The sequence below is a fragment of the Ctenocephalides felis genome, unplaced genomic scaffold (assembly GCF_003426905.1).
Source record: "Ctenocephalides felis isolate EL2017-DRISC unplaced genomic scaffold, ASM342690v1 CF-g0.4_SCAFFOLD_01886, whole genome shotgun sequence".
Taxonomy (NCBI): Eukaryota; Metazoa; Arthropoda; class Insecta; order Siphonaptera; family Pulicidae; genus Ctenocephalides; species Ctenocephalides felis.
Genome location: NW_020538040.1, coordinates 54902267 through 54918459, shown reverse-complemented (window position 1 = coordinate 54918459; position 16193 = coordinate 54902267). Strand labels below are relative to the sequence as shown.

At 32.1% G+C, this 16193-nt stretch overlaps 1 protein-coding gene across 1 annotated transcript; it reads left to right on the top strand.

Moving 5' to 3' along the window:
* Positions 1-5935: 5935 nt before the first annotated feature.
* Positions 5936-8072, top strand: LOC113375113 (pollen-specific leucine-rich repeat extensin-like protein 1). Its single transcript, XM_026615062.1, has 4 exons — positions 5936-5977; positions 6111-7246; positions 7319-7859; positions 7977-8072. Exons 1-4 carry the CDS (start codon positions 5936-5938, stop codon positions 8070-8072), a joined length of 1815 nt encoding a protein of 604 aa, XP_026470847.1.
* Positions 8073-16193: the final 8121 nt, after the last annotated feature.

Genomic DNA, 16193 nt, shown 5'->3' with positions numbered 1-16193 from the left:
TCACAACTGTTTCTCTCGGATGTGGATGGTTGAGACACTTACCCGTATGATTTGATTTTATGACCAAAGACAGTATTTCAGTATATCCACTTAGAGAATTGTTCAAATCACCATTTAATTCACTTTTCTCTCAGTTAACTGGTAAATTAGCAAAATTATGGCTGATCAAAAAAAAGTGGCACAACCGTACCAAGTCTTTCCTAATATGCATTGCCAACAAATCCAATAATGCAATAAAATGAATTAATAAAATTCATTGCAACTTTTTATTTTTATTTGAGCCTAGTGTTGTAAGCATTTTCCGCAACAGTGAATAAAATGCAATTTATAATCAACTTTTAGTAGTCTTCGACACATTTCATTAATGAAAACCTTCTATCTATTACTATATCGAATATCAACAACCAGATGCGTTTATAAGGGCACACGACCTTTCTCGTCAATTTTATTCAGTTTAAACTTCTATCTTAAGATCAACAGCCATAAATTTTCGCATTCGATTACGCAAAAGATAAATGAACTGATAATGTTATAGAGTTAATAGATATTTATACAGCTCTTATTTAGTTAGTTAGCGAACTGATCACTAAGATATCACATTTGATTTATGTTTATATTATAGCATGTGTATGTAATTAAAACCTGCCGAGCGGACTTGAAATCTTATTACTGCATATAATGTTGCCGTTGATGGATAAGTCGGTTTAGATAAAAGTTATTATGATATACGATCGAAACTCGAGAAATTTTCTATACGATATCATACATTTCTTTATCATGGCACTTTATTCACATTTTTTACGTTTTGTTTTGCGATTTCTCATTCGCACACAAAACCTGTTGCAAATTTCACATTTTATAGAAATACGGGATGCTATCGGATGAAAATAAAACGTCATGGTTTCATTGTTCAACTCAGCTATATATTGAGAGAAATCAAATGATTTTTTTGAGTTAATGAGCATACAGGCGATAACAATATAATTGTCCATAAATTTCATATTTTTAGTTTATACAGAATTGCTTTTTCATTGTTATAGAGGCTAACAAAGACTTGCATTTCTTTATTAAGAAGGAACAAAATCATTCTCACTGCCACTTCGATCGTTTCACATTCTTTCCAAACCTTTATCAAATTTTGCATTTATCCTTCGATAGTAAAACTATGTGGTATTGAACATTTGCAATTTACTGATCTTAAAACTTTTAATTTAACAGGAATATAAAATTTAGAGTAGTGAATTATGTGACATAGCAAAATAGATATCCATTCAATACTTATTTTCCACTCGCGAATTGCGGAATTAATATGTATTTGGCCGCCGGAGCTGCGGCATCCGAGTGAAAAGGGTTGAATACAAATGAAATTGATTATCAAGCTTTAGCATCTTTACTAATAAACCTGAATACAAAAATCACCAAAAGTAACAATTATTTAAAAATTAAAAAAAAATATTTATGTTTGATTGATAGTTAATGATATTTTTTATCTGATTTAGTTTTAATTGTAGTTAGATTGTACTGATTTTTTATAAATCAGTTTCTAAAAAGTGTTGCTGATATATAGTATTTTATCTAACCAAATATTATTTAACATCAAAAATTTTGTTGCAAATCTACGAAGTTTAAAATAAATCGGTTACAATATATTTCGTTAAAACTATTAATAGAAAATGGTGTTTGGAAATAGTTTAAGCAATTCCAGTACCTATTTCATAGAATTATAAGCGGTCATACATGCAATAAGCCATTTATTTTTTCTCCTGGACATACTCCATTGTTCAAAACAGGGATAGTAAACTACAAATGAACTAAGTTAATTTGAAAGAAATAATAGTAAAATAATAGTAAAATGATTATAAAATTTAAGTTGTACGGGTATACTTATAGATTAATAAATGGTAAACCACGCACGTCTAAATATGAGAATTAGGTAGTTATCATTATACGTGAAATATTTCAACAGAAACAGTTTTTAATGCTAAAAAATATTAAATTTTAAAATATTTATTTTTATGCTGTAATTGGTGCCTTCACTTCTGGTTGCATCTGATTTACAGACCCAAATTTTGACTATTCATTCTACTTAACATTATTTTGTATTCCGCATAATTTAACTAATTTACATACGCGAACCAGTCGTTGTATAATCGTTATTTAAGTGGGCTAGCACAAACTAGTTCCGGGTTCGACACTAACTTCAGCCAGCTTGATATCAAGCAGTACGATTTCAATCGTATGAGATTATAGATCTCAAATATAATATCAAGTGAAAATCACCTCCCGTGGGCATTGCAGAAACATATACATACGACAACATCATTTGATATACCCACATATGTAATATAGATATAGGGACCGATTCTGCCGCATAACAGAAAAATGTTATGTTATGTTATGAAGAACTTTCCATAATAATATTGACAAAAGCCATGCGGTAGTGTGCAGTCCGGAAAATTTCTAAAGTTGTCTGATATAAAACATAACCTAGAAGCCGCACAAATGTCAAAAAACGATGTTAGGTAACGGTGTATTTCTGATACAGCTCCATAACATACGAGTGACGTTGCAGTTTATGTGTAAAACGCCTGAATGCACAGCAAATACATGGCATTTTGACAGTATTCAGTATGATTCAGTAGCATAATTATATGGAAGTCGGAGGGTAACATGGCTTTGCCATAACATTTTTCTGTTATGCGGCAGAATCGATTCCTTAGTTCAGCAAAAAAAGAAGAAGGTTGACCGCAGGGTTGTCTTTTCGAAAAAGAAATATTAATGCAACACGTAGTTCTGATTGTTAAAGCAAAAAACTTCACATGTGCAACTCTACACAGAAATCCTAAAATTTAATGAAGATATTTTTAAAAAAAAATTCAATGCTTTTGTAAATTAAGTAGAAAAAACGTGGTATAAAATTTTTGCTTATTGCTGTTGCCTTTGTTCTCTATTATCATTGAAATATAGCATTTTTATTACTATATTGTATATACTAGTATTTTACAAATTATATGCGCAAATATAATACGACTTGACATTATTCTTAAAGAAATTAGAAACAAAAATTTATTCATTAAATTATTCGTTATTTATCTAAACGCATTGCTAGTCCATTCAATACTATCGGCAAGAATGTCGTCTATGAACGACATCCACTCGACTTCCTGTTAAACTATTGGTAACTCTGATTTTCATTTTCATTGTAATTTTTAGTTCATTAGGAGCGCAATTTTTAATTTTTAAGTAGATTTTTATTGATAATGATATAAATATCATTGAATATATCGTTGAGTCTAGTCAGTTCAGTGTCACTACTAATGAACGCGCTGTTCCGTATAGCAGTGACACTCCTGCGGAAAACACTCGCAGCGAAAGGGTTAAATGGCGCACGTCTTTCACGTCTTTCACGTCTTTCACGTCTTTCACGTCAAAAATTCAAATTTTCGTCAGATTTGTGCAATATTTTTCTATCTATTCAATAAATATGTTAAGAATCCAAAATAGCAAGAAAACTTGGAGAGGTTTGGAGCCTCTGCCTCCAGGTATTATCACAGTCTCTATCTACACGTCGTGCTTTATTGTATCGTGATGATGTCACACATATCTCACATTTAGCATTATGCATTGTAAAGTCTCGATAATTTTTTTCTAAATTTCCAACATGACTCGCCACTTTTGACGAAAGACCGTGCAACTACATACAATATAATAATATAGGTCTATTTAAAATGTTGACCGAGATGTTTTTTCATTCTTCTTTCTATTATGTTTTAAGTTCAGATTCTAATCAGAAGCATATTGCTTAAGAGTTTTTGTTATTGAGATCGTGTTATACAATTTGTCGAAATGTTTTTTTTTTTTTTTGAGAAGTACAATTGATTGAAAGATGTATTACGTCTGTGCACGCCCACAAAAGTGCGACACAGATTAATCATATCTGTAGCATTTGCAAATTTATTGATACAGCATTGTAATACATATTGTTAGTCATATATGATGTATTGAAAAATGATAACAGGTAATTTGTTAGTTGATTTTACTATGATTTATGGTTAAACGAAAATAAAAAAAATCCAAAAATTTATTTTACGCATTAGGGTAGGGCAGGGCACAAAGGTCCGATCTGACTTTTAGTAATTATACTGTTTAAATCAAATTAACTATATATCACAACACTCAACACATATCAAACAATTAACTATCGAACTATGTTCAATAAAATTCCCAGTCGATTCCTAGTTATAGAAATATGGTTTATCACTAGTTTGCTAAAATTTGTCATCTGTCCCTTTTTACCCTCTGACAGAAACAGCCAAAAGCAAACTGACCCAATGTTTTATTTTTAATTTTAAACAGATTTTTCGAAATAATAAGTATATTTTTCAACCAATGCGAAATACAAATTTCATGAGCGCATTTCATTTCTAAAAAAATCACTGTATATAACCCTGATCTGGTATTTTGTCAAAAATATTTATCAGCAGATTTGAATAACTAATATTTTAATTTATCTATAATAATCTCGTTTTCTAAACATAATTTTATTTTTTCATTTATTTTCTTATTAGTTACACCTTTGTCAATATAAAGATCAAGTTGGTCCTGTTTTACCCAATCCACCACATGTAAGCTTTTATAGAGTTTATATAAAATAAAACTTGAATCTATCTTAAAAGTCATTCAATAGATCTTATAAAACAAATAAATAACGTTCTTTTAAAAATCATATTCAAGTATCTAACTAACTAAAATGGTCAAAACCAAAAACTACCAACGAAATCAATAAAAAATATTGCAGTCTTTCTCCTGACAGCGATGTCGTAAAAATTAAGGTGATGGCTGATTATGCATATTTTATCTTTTACTTTAAAATAGTATCGTTAAAAAACTCTATACTTATTTTTGAGGTAATGGTGAAAGACTAGAGGTTAAAGGGGTTACATTGAGAAAATACACAGAACAGAAAAAAATTAAATTAAATAAATATTAAATAAATTTAATAAATTAAATTAATTAAATTTAAAGAATAAATCAAATACGTTCTCCATCAAATAATGTTATCAAACTTAATGGAGTCGTATTAGTAAAGCTCGGTTTAAATATTGCATTATAAATTTATAATGTAATAATAAATAAATTAAAAATTGCTAATGATTCACAAATGTACATTAAGTAAGGATTGTAGATGTAGATATAAAAATCATGTTTTTATGGTAGTAAACCTTAAAACTTTGTCAGCTAAATATCCAAGTGTTTAATTTGCTTCGCTTTTAACAATCTCTCGTTTAATATGATTTACGATGTTCTATATCTCCTTACTTCCTTGAAATTTATCATCATATGCAACTACTATTTAAAAACATAAAACATGTGTTCAAAGCAATAGCGTGTATTTACAACATAAATGCGCAAATATTTTCTCATTTCATGTGATTTTAATAAGCCTGACACCGGGTGGCGCGTAACGTTTTAAACGTAATTAATTTCAGCTCGGAACTCAAATGTTATCTCAATATTGATGGAAGTTTTATTATTATTTTTCGTATTATTATCATTATTATTTATTAACTATTTGGAAGCTACAGAAATTCATATATTATGCGCAGATAGTAAAATTTTACAGGTAAAAATTAATACTAAAAGTAACTTATGATTGTAATAATTGTATTCTTAATATATTAGAAATCTTTGTACATAATTGTCAATACATAAATGATTATCTTAGTGTATATATATATGTGTGTGTGTGTGTGTGTGTTCGTTTATAGGCTTGCATTTCAATCAAAATGAAACGAGTGAAATTTTAAGACTTAATACAAAACGCCAGCAATCATTCGAGGCAGTAAAACAAAATTCAATTATAACTTACACAACTTTAATAATTATAAACTAGTAATCTAAAAACGTGACATGTATCATTTTTAACGTTGGAATCATGGCATCCACTTACACAACAGAAAATTTATGCCCGAGTAAAGTAATGCGAGTCGCATTTCTATTATCAAACAATGCCCGCGGCGTAAACAATCGCGCTCTTAGTAAACCTAGTATCGCTTTCACGGTTCTCATGCAACAATTCGTAATATTCATTTTGTGTTTACATTTTCTAGTGGCTGATGCTGTTCGCGTGCTGCGCAGTTTTATTGCAAGCGGAAGCCAGGCGCATACGAATCAGCAGGCCTCGTCCCGTGGAACGAGCAGATTCCGAAGAGGAGTCTGTTTCGGCAGAGCAAGAATCAATCGCACCCAGAGTCAGGTACTATGCGGCGGAGGCCCAAGAAACTCAAAGTCCGAGAAGTTTAGTTTTGGTCTCGACTGAAGAGTCTTACAATGGTCTCTACGGGCAACAATCGTCTGGACGCGCAGATAATTATGTTTCGCCCAGATCGCAACTGATCAAGGTCGCTAAACAAAAAGAACCGACCAAGGCCCCGCCAGTACAAACTATTAGGAACTATAATAAAGTTAATGATGACGGCAGTTTCACTTTCGGATACGAAGCAGCCGATGGAAGTTTTAAAGAAGAAACTAGAGGAACTGATTGCGTTGTTAGAGGTAAATACGGTTATGTTGATCCTGATGGTAACAAAAGAGAGTTCACTTACGTATCAGGAAACCCTTGCGATCCAAACGCACAGAGTGCCGAAGAAGAAGAAGAAAAATCAGAAGAAGAAAGCGAGGAGAATGTACCACCAAACTATCCATCACGTCCGGTAAGACCACTTCAAGTTAGACCTCTACATTTAAGACCTACGCCAGCACCTGTGCGTCCAACCACAACCGTATTCCAGAATATCTATGATCAAAACAGCAGCAGCGAAGAGGAAGAAGATTATGAACAACCTGCTCCTGCACCAGCACCAGCGCCAGTGCATATAGCACGACCAGCTCCACCTGTACACATACAAGCTGCACCAGCTCCAATACATATCCCACAACCACCAGCACCAATCCACATCACAGCTCCATCTCCAACAGCTATTCCAATCAGAACAAGACTTACTCCAAGACCTAACTATATATCATCTGAAAGACCATTATTAGAACGCCATAGACCTAAAGTAACACCAACATCAAACACCGTATACTACCAACCACAATCTATTGAGATCACACCCAGACCACAATCACATTCGCCAGCACAAACATTACAAACTCAGCCACCTGCAACCACTTACAGACCAACCTTACTCTCCGTGACTGCCCGACCAAGTAGCGCTTATACAAGACCCGCAACCGCTCCATCATTATCAGCTTATGCAACTTCCACACCATCAAGCACAACCACAACTCGTGCTAAGGTACATCAAATTCCAACCTTGAACGCAGTAGGAACTAGAGGACAAATTGACTTTGCTGCAGAATTCGCCAAATTCCAACAAGAAAATAACATTATATCAAGCACTCCTTCTGATCTCCCCAAATCCCTTAAACCTACGTCTAAGGCCCCACCTTCAAGTTCATCCTCAGTAAGTGGCAATCCAGTGTATTCCTCGCAACTACTTTTTGATCCTTCATCTGGACAATATGATACATCACTATTCCAAACTTTGCCACAAACCGAAGGAGAATTTACCTTAAACCATCGCATCCAACCATACGTACATCAACCGCAACATGCTGCACCACCACGATTGGTTAGCATAAGTCAACTGCAGCCACAAACGCGTCCTCAGCCCAGCCCATTGTTCAGGCACCAAATACAACATTCTGATGCAGTGCCGATAAACTTCCCGCAACAAGCATTCCAGCAGCAGCAGAATGAAGTTCAATTTCAAAATTCACAGCAATTGTTCGCGCAACAACAACAATTGCAACACAATCAATTACAACGAGACAGGATGGAAGCAGCAAGAGCAGCAGCGGCTGCAGCTGCCCATAGGGCTCCACAGAGACTTGTCAGTCCTGGCGTTCAGTCACACAGGTTTCAATTATTGGGACAACCTCAACAACCAAGACTGACAAATCCTTCGCAGGCGTACTATTTCGTCCAACCTTCATCGCAAGGATCACAACAAAATCCAAGTGGGCAGATAGAATCATTCCTGAGAGGGCACAATATTCAATTTTAAATTGCCAAGGTTAGTTGAACGGTTTAATTACTTAATGAATAGCACGATTTTTCTCTTTTATAATTTTGCTTTGAAAAAAAAGCGGAAAATAAATTGAATCGGCTTGTTATAGAATAATGCTGGAAGACATTTCCGTAACTTTAGAAATGCTTTCAAATATTTTAACTGACATTATCACATGATATAATAATATTATTTCCTACTAGAGTTTCAACAATTTGAAAATTCTATCCCTATAATTTACTTTCGTGAAAGTAAAATATGACAAACAAATGTGTATCGAATATATAAATTGCATCAAAGCGCTCAACATCCATTTATAATAATGATTATGCAAGGCAAAAATCATTAACTCGATGCAATCATAACAATAATAAAATGGATTTGGAGAAATCAAACTAATTAACCGTTTACCGATGTATTAAAATTAATTGTTTAATAAGTAAGGATCATTTCATGACTGCATAAATTATCATTGCTTATTTCCGATTAAACTGCGCGATTATCCGTTCTATTGTACGGAGTTCTTTGGCGGTGCGGTATGTAATTATACAATAAATCTGAAAATATTTTGCGATACCGCGTCGGTATTACTTTTAAAGTGCAGCAGTCAGGTCGATGTACAGTCACTCTTACTTTTTCATAGATAATTACGTACTTTGAACAGAAAACATGACGCGGACAAATAGCAGCACGCGCGGGAACAGGGCCACATTCGGATCGTGCGAGCCCTCGGAAATAGGGCAGCAAGTCTAGGAGACTATGTCGAATTATTAAATTATTTTTTATAGTTGAAATTATGTTAAAAAAGTATTATTTCACTGAAAGGAAAAACTAATGAACCTGAAATTAGTCGAGGAGCTGATTCTGCCGTAAAATAGATCAATGTTACGTAACGCTTCTCATACAAAATAATACTAAATACAGTCAAAATGCCATGTTGTTGCTGTGCAGTCAGGCGTTGTAGATAGAAAGCCTAACCTAGAAAGCGCACAAATAAAAAAATGTTATTATAACTGCATCTTTGTGATATGGTATAATAATATATGAGTGAAGGTGCATTTTATGTATAAAACGCCTGATCGAACAGCAAATATATGGCTTTCGACAGTTTTTAGTGCCATTTTCTAAGAGAAGCGGTACGTAACATAGCCTTGCCATAACATTGGTCTATTTTACAGCAGAATCGGCCTCTATCATAATTTCGTGCTAAGTGCTAACCTAAAGCTAGCCCCAAATCATGCAGCTAACAGAAAGTTAAAACTCTCAAAGTTCTTGGAAACAAATATTTACGAAAAACGTTTTCGTCGGTCTCACAGACCGATGCGCGGGCATAAGAAGGTTAAATAACAATTTTTCACTAGTTTACCGGAATCAAAAATATAAATAAATACGGTTTATACCTACAATATGTAATAACTTAATACACTTCTAACAAATATTGACCCAATGAAAACCGAAAGGTTTTCTGAAACTGTAGAAATTCATTTAGATTGGTAGTTACCGGTAATGCGTCCCTGCAAAAAGGCTAGAAGGCTTCGTGTAAATCGTTCGGCAAAAATATTTCGGTATCAAATCAGTTATTGTTATTCGTCCAGTCACGAATATATGTTGTATCACTTTCGGCGTGTTATTATATTCCCGAGTTATTTGACTTTCACGCCAATTCTTGCGATGTCTATACTCGATTTGTTTTATGTGTGTATATTAAGTACACTGGTACTATTCGACAGCAAAATTTGAACAAAATTCACGATCGCTTGAATTACAATAATAATAGTTATAAAGATTATTACCATGTAATGCAATTACCAGAATATCGTGAACAATAATAACATACTCAAGTTTTTAGTCGCACTTTTTGCTATGGTCTTTTTTGTTGTAATTTAACACTTGTGAGGAAGTGTCAGACTTTTGTTAATATGAATTATTTTTGTCAGACGTAGGAACAGATATGCGTTAATTGTAATTTCTCTATATGTCACTATATGTAAAATGTAGTATGTTTAAATGATATAAAAGACATTTTGAAGACATCGACGACAACACCAGTTGTTCGTGTACAAGATAATTATTATTACAATTACTCAATATACTTATTGGTAATATAGTGCTTACACATTCCAAAGTCTGTAAACCAGAAAAACGTTAATAAATGAATTAATAAAAAACTGCGTTCAGAAGTTTAAAGATACCTATAGCAGATCTTCCACGCGCCCTATATTCACAAACACCATTAGTGAAGTAAACGGAGAAGAAAAAGGGTATAACCTCTGATTTTTTTTACTGTGCTCCGATTTGCATGAAATTTTGGAATTAGATTCATCTTACCCTCAATTTCAAAAGTGAAAACAATTTGGACTCCGCCACCACCCCCGGGGGGATGACACCCCTTCGCCTTGGCCGATCATTGTGCGAGTCCTTGTCGAAATACATCGAACGGCTTTTGAATTTTTGGAATCAGTACTGGCATTTACGAGAAATCGTGGACACATACTTTTTTCAAATTTGGTCTCACTCGCTCCAGAATGACTTAAAACGTTGAGCAAACATAAAATTAAAAATTCAGATTTTTTGGCGAAAACTAACTTTTCTTTTGGAAAGTTAATAAAATATTGTTTTTGATGATGATTTTTCTATATAGTTGATTAATATCATATTTCTACGCTATTTTCTATAATAAATTACACACCGACAGATTCTTTTGAACTCTGTATTTGAGTTCGAAGTCCTGACAAAAAAAAATAATGAAGAATTGCGAAAAAGAAAAACATGCAATAATTTAACTTTGCAAATATAATAATGATATATAAGAAATAAGTTTATTGTACTTCTAACAATTGGCCTTGAATTAACAACTTTTAACTAGTAGTAATATAAGAACGCCGGCTCGAAAGCTTTTTTCTATTGATTAGTAATATCTGCGGTATAATTGGATAGTAGCAACACGGCATAGTTGATAATATGGAACTGAAGACAGAACTATTATTCATATATTTTTCTAGACATCTGGTATTTTCATGATGATATAGTTTCTAATCTATTGATGTTTAAATTTTAAAATGCCGGTGATAGAAAAAATTCTACAATAGAAGGCGCATAACTTAATTTTATAATACATTTTTATGAATAAACTTAGAAAATATTTGTTTTTATTAAAAATGCACAATAATTTTAATCATTGAGTTACATACTCCTTTTTCATAAATATATTTCGGATGCTAACGAACAAAGTAATTTTAGCAAAAATAGCAAGGCTTCTAGACACTGAATCCAATTTTTTAATAATCATTACTGCCATTTTCAAAAAATGGATAAAAAAATTAATAACCGTTTGCAAATACTGAAATTTTTTATTCAAAACGGTTTGAAGTGTCATGACCTGAGTAGAAAAAAATGATTTTACTTGAAACAAGTAATTTTTTCTGTGATAGTTCATAGTTTAACAATTGTACCATATTTACTGTTGAAAATATTGAAGTAAAAAATATGAAAATAAAAAATATCTAACGATAATAACATAATGTTATAAATAAAATAAATAATGCGATGCAATTTAAATATTATATATTTAAATGCGATGCAATTTAGATATTATATGTTTGGGTCAGTACCTATACTTATACGTGAGTTATAGTTTTTAAAGTTTATGATCAGCAAAAGCTGAAAATAACTTTATAATCTCTTTGCTTGAAAAGTATTATTTTTCTTGACAGAATGATATTTGCTTCTAACCTCGTTAAGCTACACAATAATTATGTTTCATGAGTTGATATAACAATACTTACGTTTGATATCAGGTTTTCATTTGTGCCAATTAAAATATGAAAATGAAATTTTTTGCTAAGATGATTTACTAAAGAAAACGTAAACGTACTTTTCAAGTAAGAGATAAAAAGTAAGAGATAAAAAGACCACATTGTATGAAGAAGCTGTTTAGCAGCATGCCAGTGTCAAAATCGGTTTGCAAAATTTTGACCAGACAAAGACATTAATGTCTACCTCAAAAAGGTGATAAATTAATCAGCTTCATTTATTTGGATTAGTTTATATTAGGTATCAAATGGTAACGCGTAACATAGGTGAGAGATTAAAATATATAATTAATTTGCATTTTTTTTATTTTTTAATATATATATTTATAAAGGGTAAGAGATCACAGTGAATATTCTCATAAGGTGTAAGAGATCACAGAGAATATTTTTACAAATATCTAATAATAAATAGAGTAAAAAATTTCTACTCTAGTTTTATGGTCATGAATATCCTGATTTCTTTCAATTATATAAGTTAAAATCTCATTTAACATGATTAGTAGATCGAGTTGCAATATGAAAAAGAATTGGATCAACTCCCAGATATCTCCCAGATTGCTAAGCATCATTTATCGAATAGTTAAAAAAAAAATTTGTTTATTTTACCAACCGTTCGCAAGATATTCTATAAATGTCCACCACCATTCATGCGAAACAATGCAACTAGGTTCGAGTGGCACACTAGGTCGATCGCCTTAGCAGCGTCATTGTAAGTGAAAGTCTTATGATTATTATTAGTTCAGTTAAGAACTCGACATAAAGCAACGACTTGAAACGATATTGCAAACAGGACTAGAATATACCATACACGGCGATATATATGCAGAAAATTTCACAACACAAACCTACATGTAAAATGAAACGCAATGAAATTGTAAATTGTCCGCAGGCATTTCTGTCTGCTCGTTCTCGTTGCCGTCAGAAAATCCATAGCAGAAGATCCAAATTAAACCTATCAATGTTGGTATTCTAATTATCCTATCAATAAAGTATTTTAGATCAACCAAGTCACATGTCGTAAAAACATTAGATATCTCATAACATGGTTGGAGCAGAATTAACTTGAATAGCTAATATTTATTATATTTAAACATAAGAGTTCAATACATAAATTAGATAAATTGGTAGAAAAAATCACGTCTAATTCGTTCTAATCAAAGACCGATAAATATTACTTAAAAATTATTTTGATCTCACTTTTGTACAAAAATTAGTGACATGGACTTCCATTCAGAAGTTCCAGGTTCCATACTTGATTTGTAAAGCATGATGTCAAGCAGTATTGACATCAGTTTTGACTTGAAAATATAGCTAGCAATATGTTTCCAATAAAAATAGCCCTGACTTGCCACCAATAAAAAGTTATCAATATTAGAATTAATCCAGTATTAAATTCATCGAAAAGAGATAGGCCAATAGGTTGAACTGCCATCTATAAAGCAACGTTATTAAGAAATAATCTCGTACCTTCTGTTGTTCAAGATGAAAAAAGTGCAAATATTAATAAAAAAAAATTAAATAAAAAAATATTACAATAGCTAATAGGACTCGTTAAGTTCATGGATTATATCACTTAAATTAATATTCTTCAAATAAAATAATTCATAAAGTAAATTTAAATTCTTATCGACCACGGGTAAGTTGGTGATAAATCAATGTTACTACGAAAACTTCACGCAAAACTTGGCGTACTACCAAATTTTTTTTGGAATACTCATAGATTAATTTCACTTTGGCTTAAAAATGATAATATGAATAAAATACTGCTAAATTACTTTAAAAGACTTTTTTATTTTTATAGTTTTTTGAACAGCAATCAAAACTTAAGAGACCCCATCCCTAAGCTGTTGGGCCATTTTGATTTAATATTACCTCGGTTTTACAGATGGTAACCCAAATAGTTGTCCCATTTCTGTGTGTAAAATTTTCTTATTATAATTTCTGTAATAGGACGAATGTTTGATTTATGCAACAATGCCGGATGAAGGCTATTTTCACTTGGAAACATATTGCTATCTATTCTAATAAGTGAAAACCGTTGTCACTACTGCTTGACACTAGGCTCCTAGAAGCGAGATCGAACCCGGTACTTCTGATTCAGATCCAGTCGCTCTAGCCTTACCCCCGTATGAGCCCATAAGTCATATTATAAATTTACATTTACAAATAAGACAAAAATTACTATTCGAAGGAGGAAATTGTCAAAAATTCAAGGGTGGATTGAAAATAGTACCTCAATATTGAACTTCCATTTACAAATTTACGAAAATTAGTATAAAAAACTGCGAAATCGAAGTTCCTTACTGGTAATTTATTAAAAAGTGACGAGCTTATTATTGTAATCTTGTGAAAATACTTGTAACAATAAGTAAGTTTACTTAAAACGGTATGTAGTCCAGTCATTTGGTCGTTTTGCCGGAACAGTACTCCGGGAATTCTGAAAATTGGTTATCTTATAGATTTTGAGGTGCACTTTACGAAAATCAACTTTGCCACCTCAAATTTGAACGGCAAGTTGCCGCCATATAGGAAAAATGGCGTCAAAAAACAGCTTTTCTAAAATATCTCCTTTCTGGCTGATTCTACGATAAAAGTATCTATGTACGAATTAAACTAGATAAAATTTCCTACAATTGTTCACAAAACCGTTTTTTTTGTAAAATTGATAGTTTGAAAGTACGGCCGCCTCAATGTCTTTGCTGCTCTCGCCGTAGTATCAAATCAGTCCATAATATAATATCATATATTATATGACCGCACTTTGAACTTGATCACATTCTTTCTAATAAATAAATATTTTCAATGTTAAATTAAGCGAATAAGATCTAGAAATAAAATAATTCAAATATTTTTCTGTTTTTTTGCTAATTTTTTAGGCAATGGCAATGGCAAAGTAGCTATAAGTAAGTAGCATGAAGTGTTAAAAAATCAGCAAAAAACAGAAAAATATTTGAATTATTTTATTTCTAGATCTTATTCGCTTAATTTAACATTGAAAATATTTATTTATTAGAAAGAATGTGGTCAAATTCAAAGTGCTGTCATATATGGACAGATTTGATACTACGGCAAAGCAGCAAAGACTTTGAGGCGGCCGTACTCTCAAACTATCAATTTTACAAAAAAAGAGTTTTCTAAAGAATTGTAGGAAATTTTATCTAGTTTAATTCGTACATAGATACTTTTATCGTACGATCAGCCAGAAAGGAGATATTTTTAAAAAGCTGTTTTTTGACGCCATTTTTCTAATATGGCGGCAACTTGCCGTTCAAATTAGAGGTGGCAAAGTTGATTTTCGTAAAGAGCACCTCGAAATCTATATGATTACCAATTTTCAGAATTCCCGGAGTACTGTACCGGCAACAGCCTTTTTTTGCACCAAATGACTGGACTAATGTTAACAATATAAAAAATGATAAAGTAGGTAGACTATTTAGTCCACATTAAAATTGGTGATTATAAAATGTCTGACCATATAAGAAATAAAATATCACAATTAACCAAAGATTCCAAAATAATCTTCCTTAATCAGCAAATCCATGCATTAAGTTAAAAAAGCACTTTCTAAGGGTCCACAGAAATGAAAGACAAGCGAAAAGGACCACTCTCGGATACATTAGAGCAAAACAGGATACCATCAAATTGGACGCCCTATTCATGGATTATTGGCATCCGATTTAGACATTCTAAGTACTGCCAAAAATTTGCTTATGCTTTATGATAAAATACATGACAAAAAAAAAGTCTTACTTTAATGCGACCAGCTATCTGTTTATTTGATCTGCTAGTGCAAAGTGACTTATAGTTGTTCCTCGTGCATTACGCCCTCAATATGATGCATATATTTCCTGTATGTTACATTTTCAAACCGCACCCAATCGGTTACGTGACAACCAGACTATTACGGTAAATCTCGATTATTTAATACGCAATCAAGAACTTAGCAAAAACCTCATACTATGCACACAGTTGATAGAATTATATAGAACGATTACTAATAGGAACTTTTTCTATTCAAATGTGAAATTCAATTCATGCGATTTTGTTTTTCTCCAATCGTCAACACCAAGTTACATAGTAGATATTCGAAAAACTAGAGAAATCCAGGGTAAAGCTTTTTAAATCTAAAAGAAATGCACCATTTTTGTATCTATGTTCCGTATCAAAGATACACACAAAATGGGAATACGGATTAGAAATATAAAAAGTATTAAATAATAATCATTATGCAGGATGAATTTAATATTTTAAAGATATAACTAGGATGTATTATTCATAAAAACCTCTACTGAAGCAGAAAAGCTGT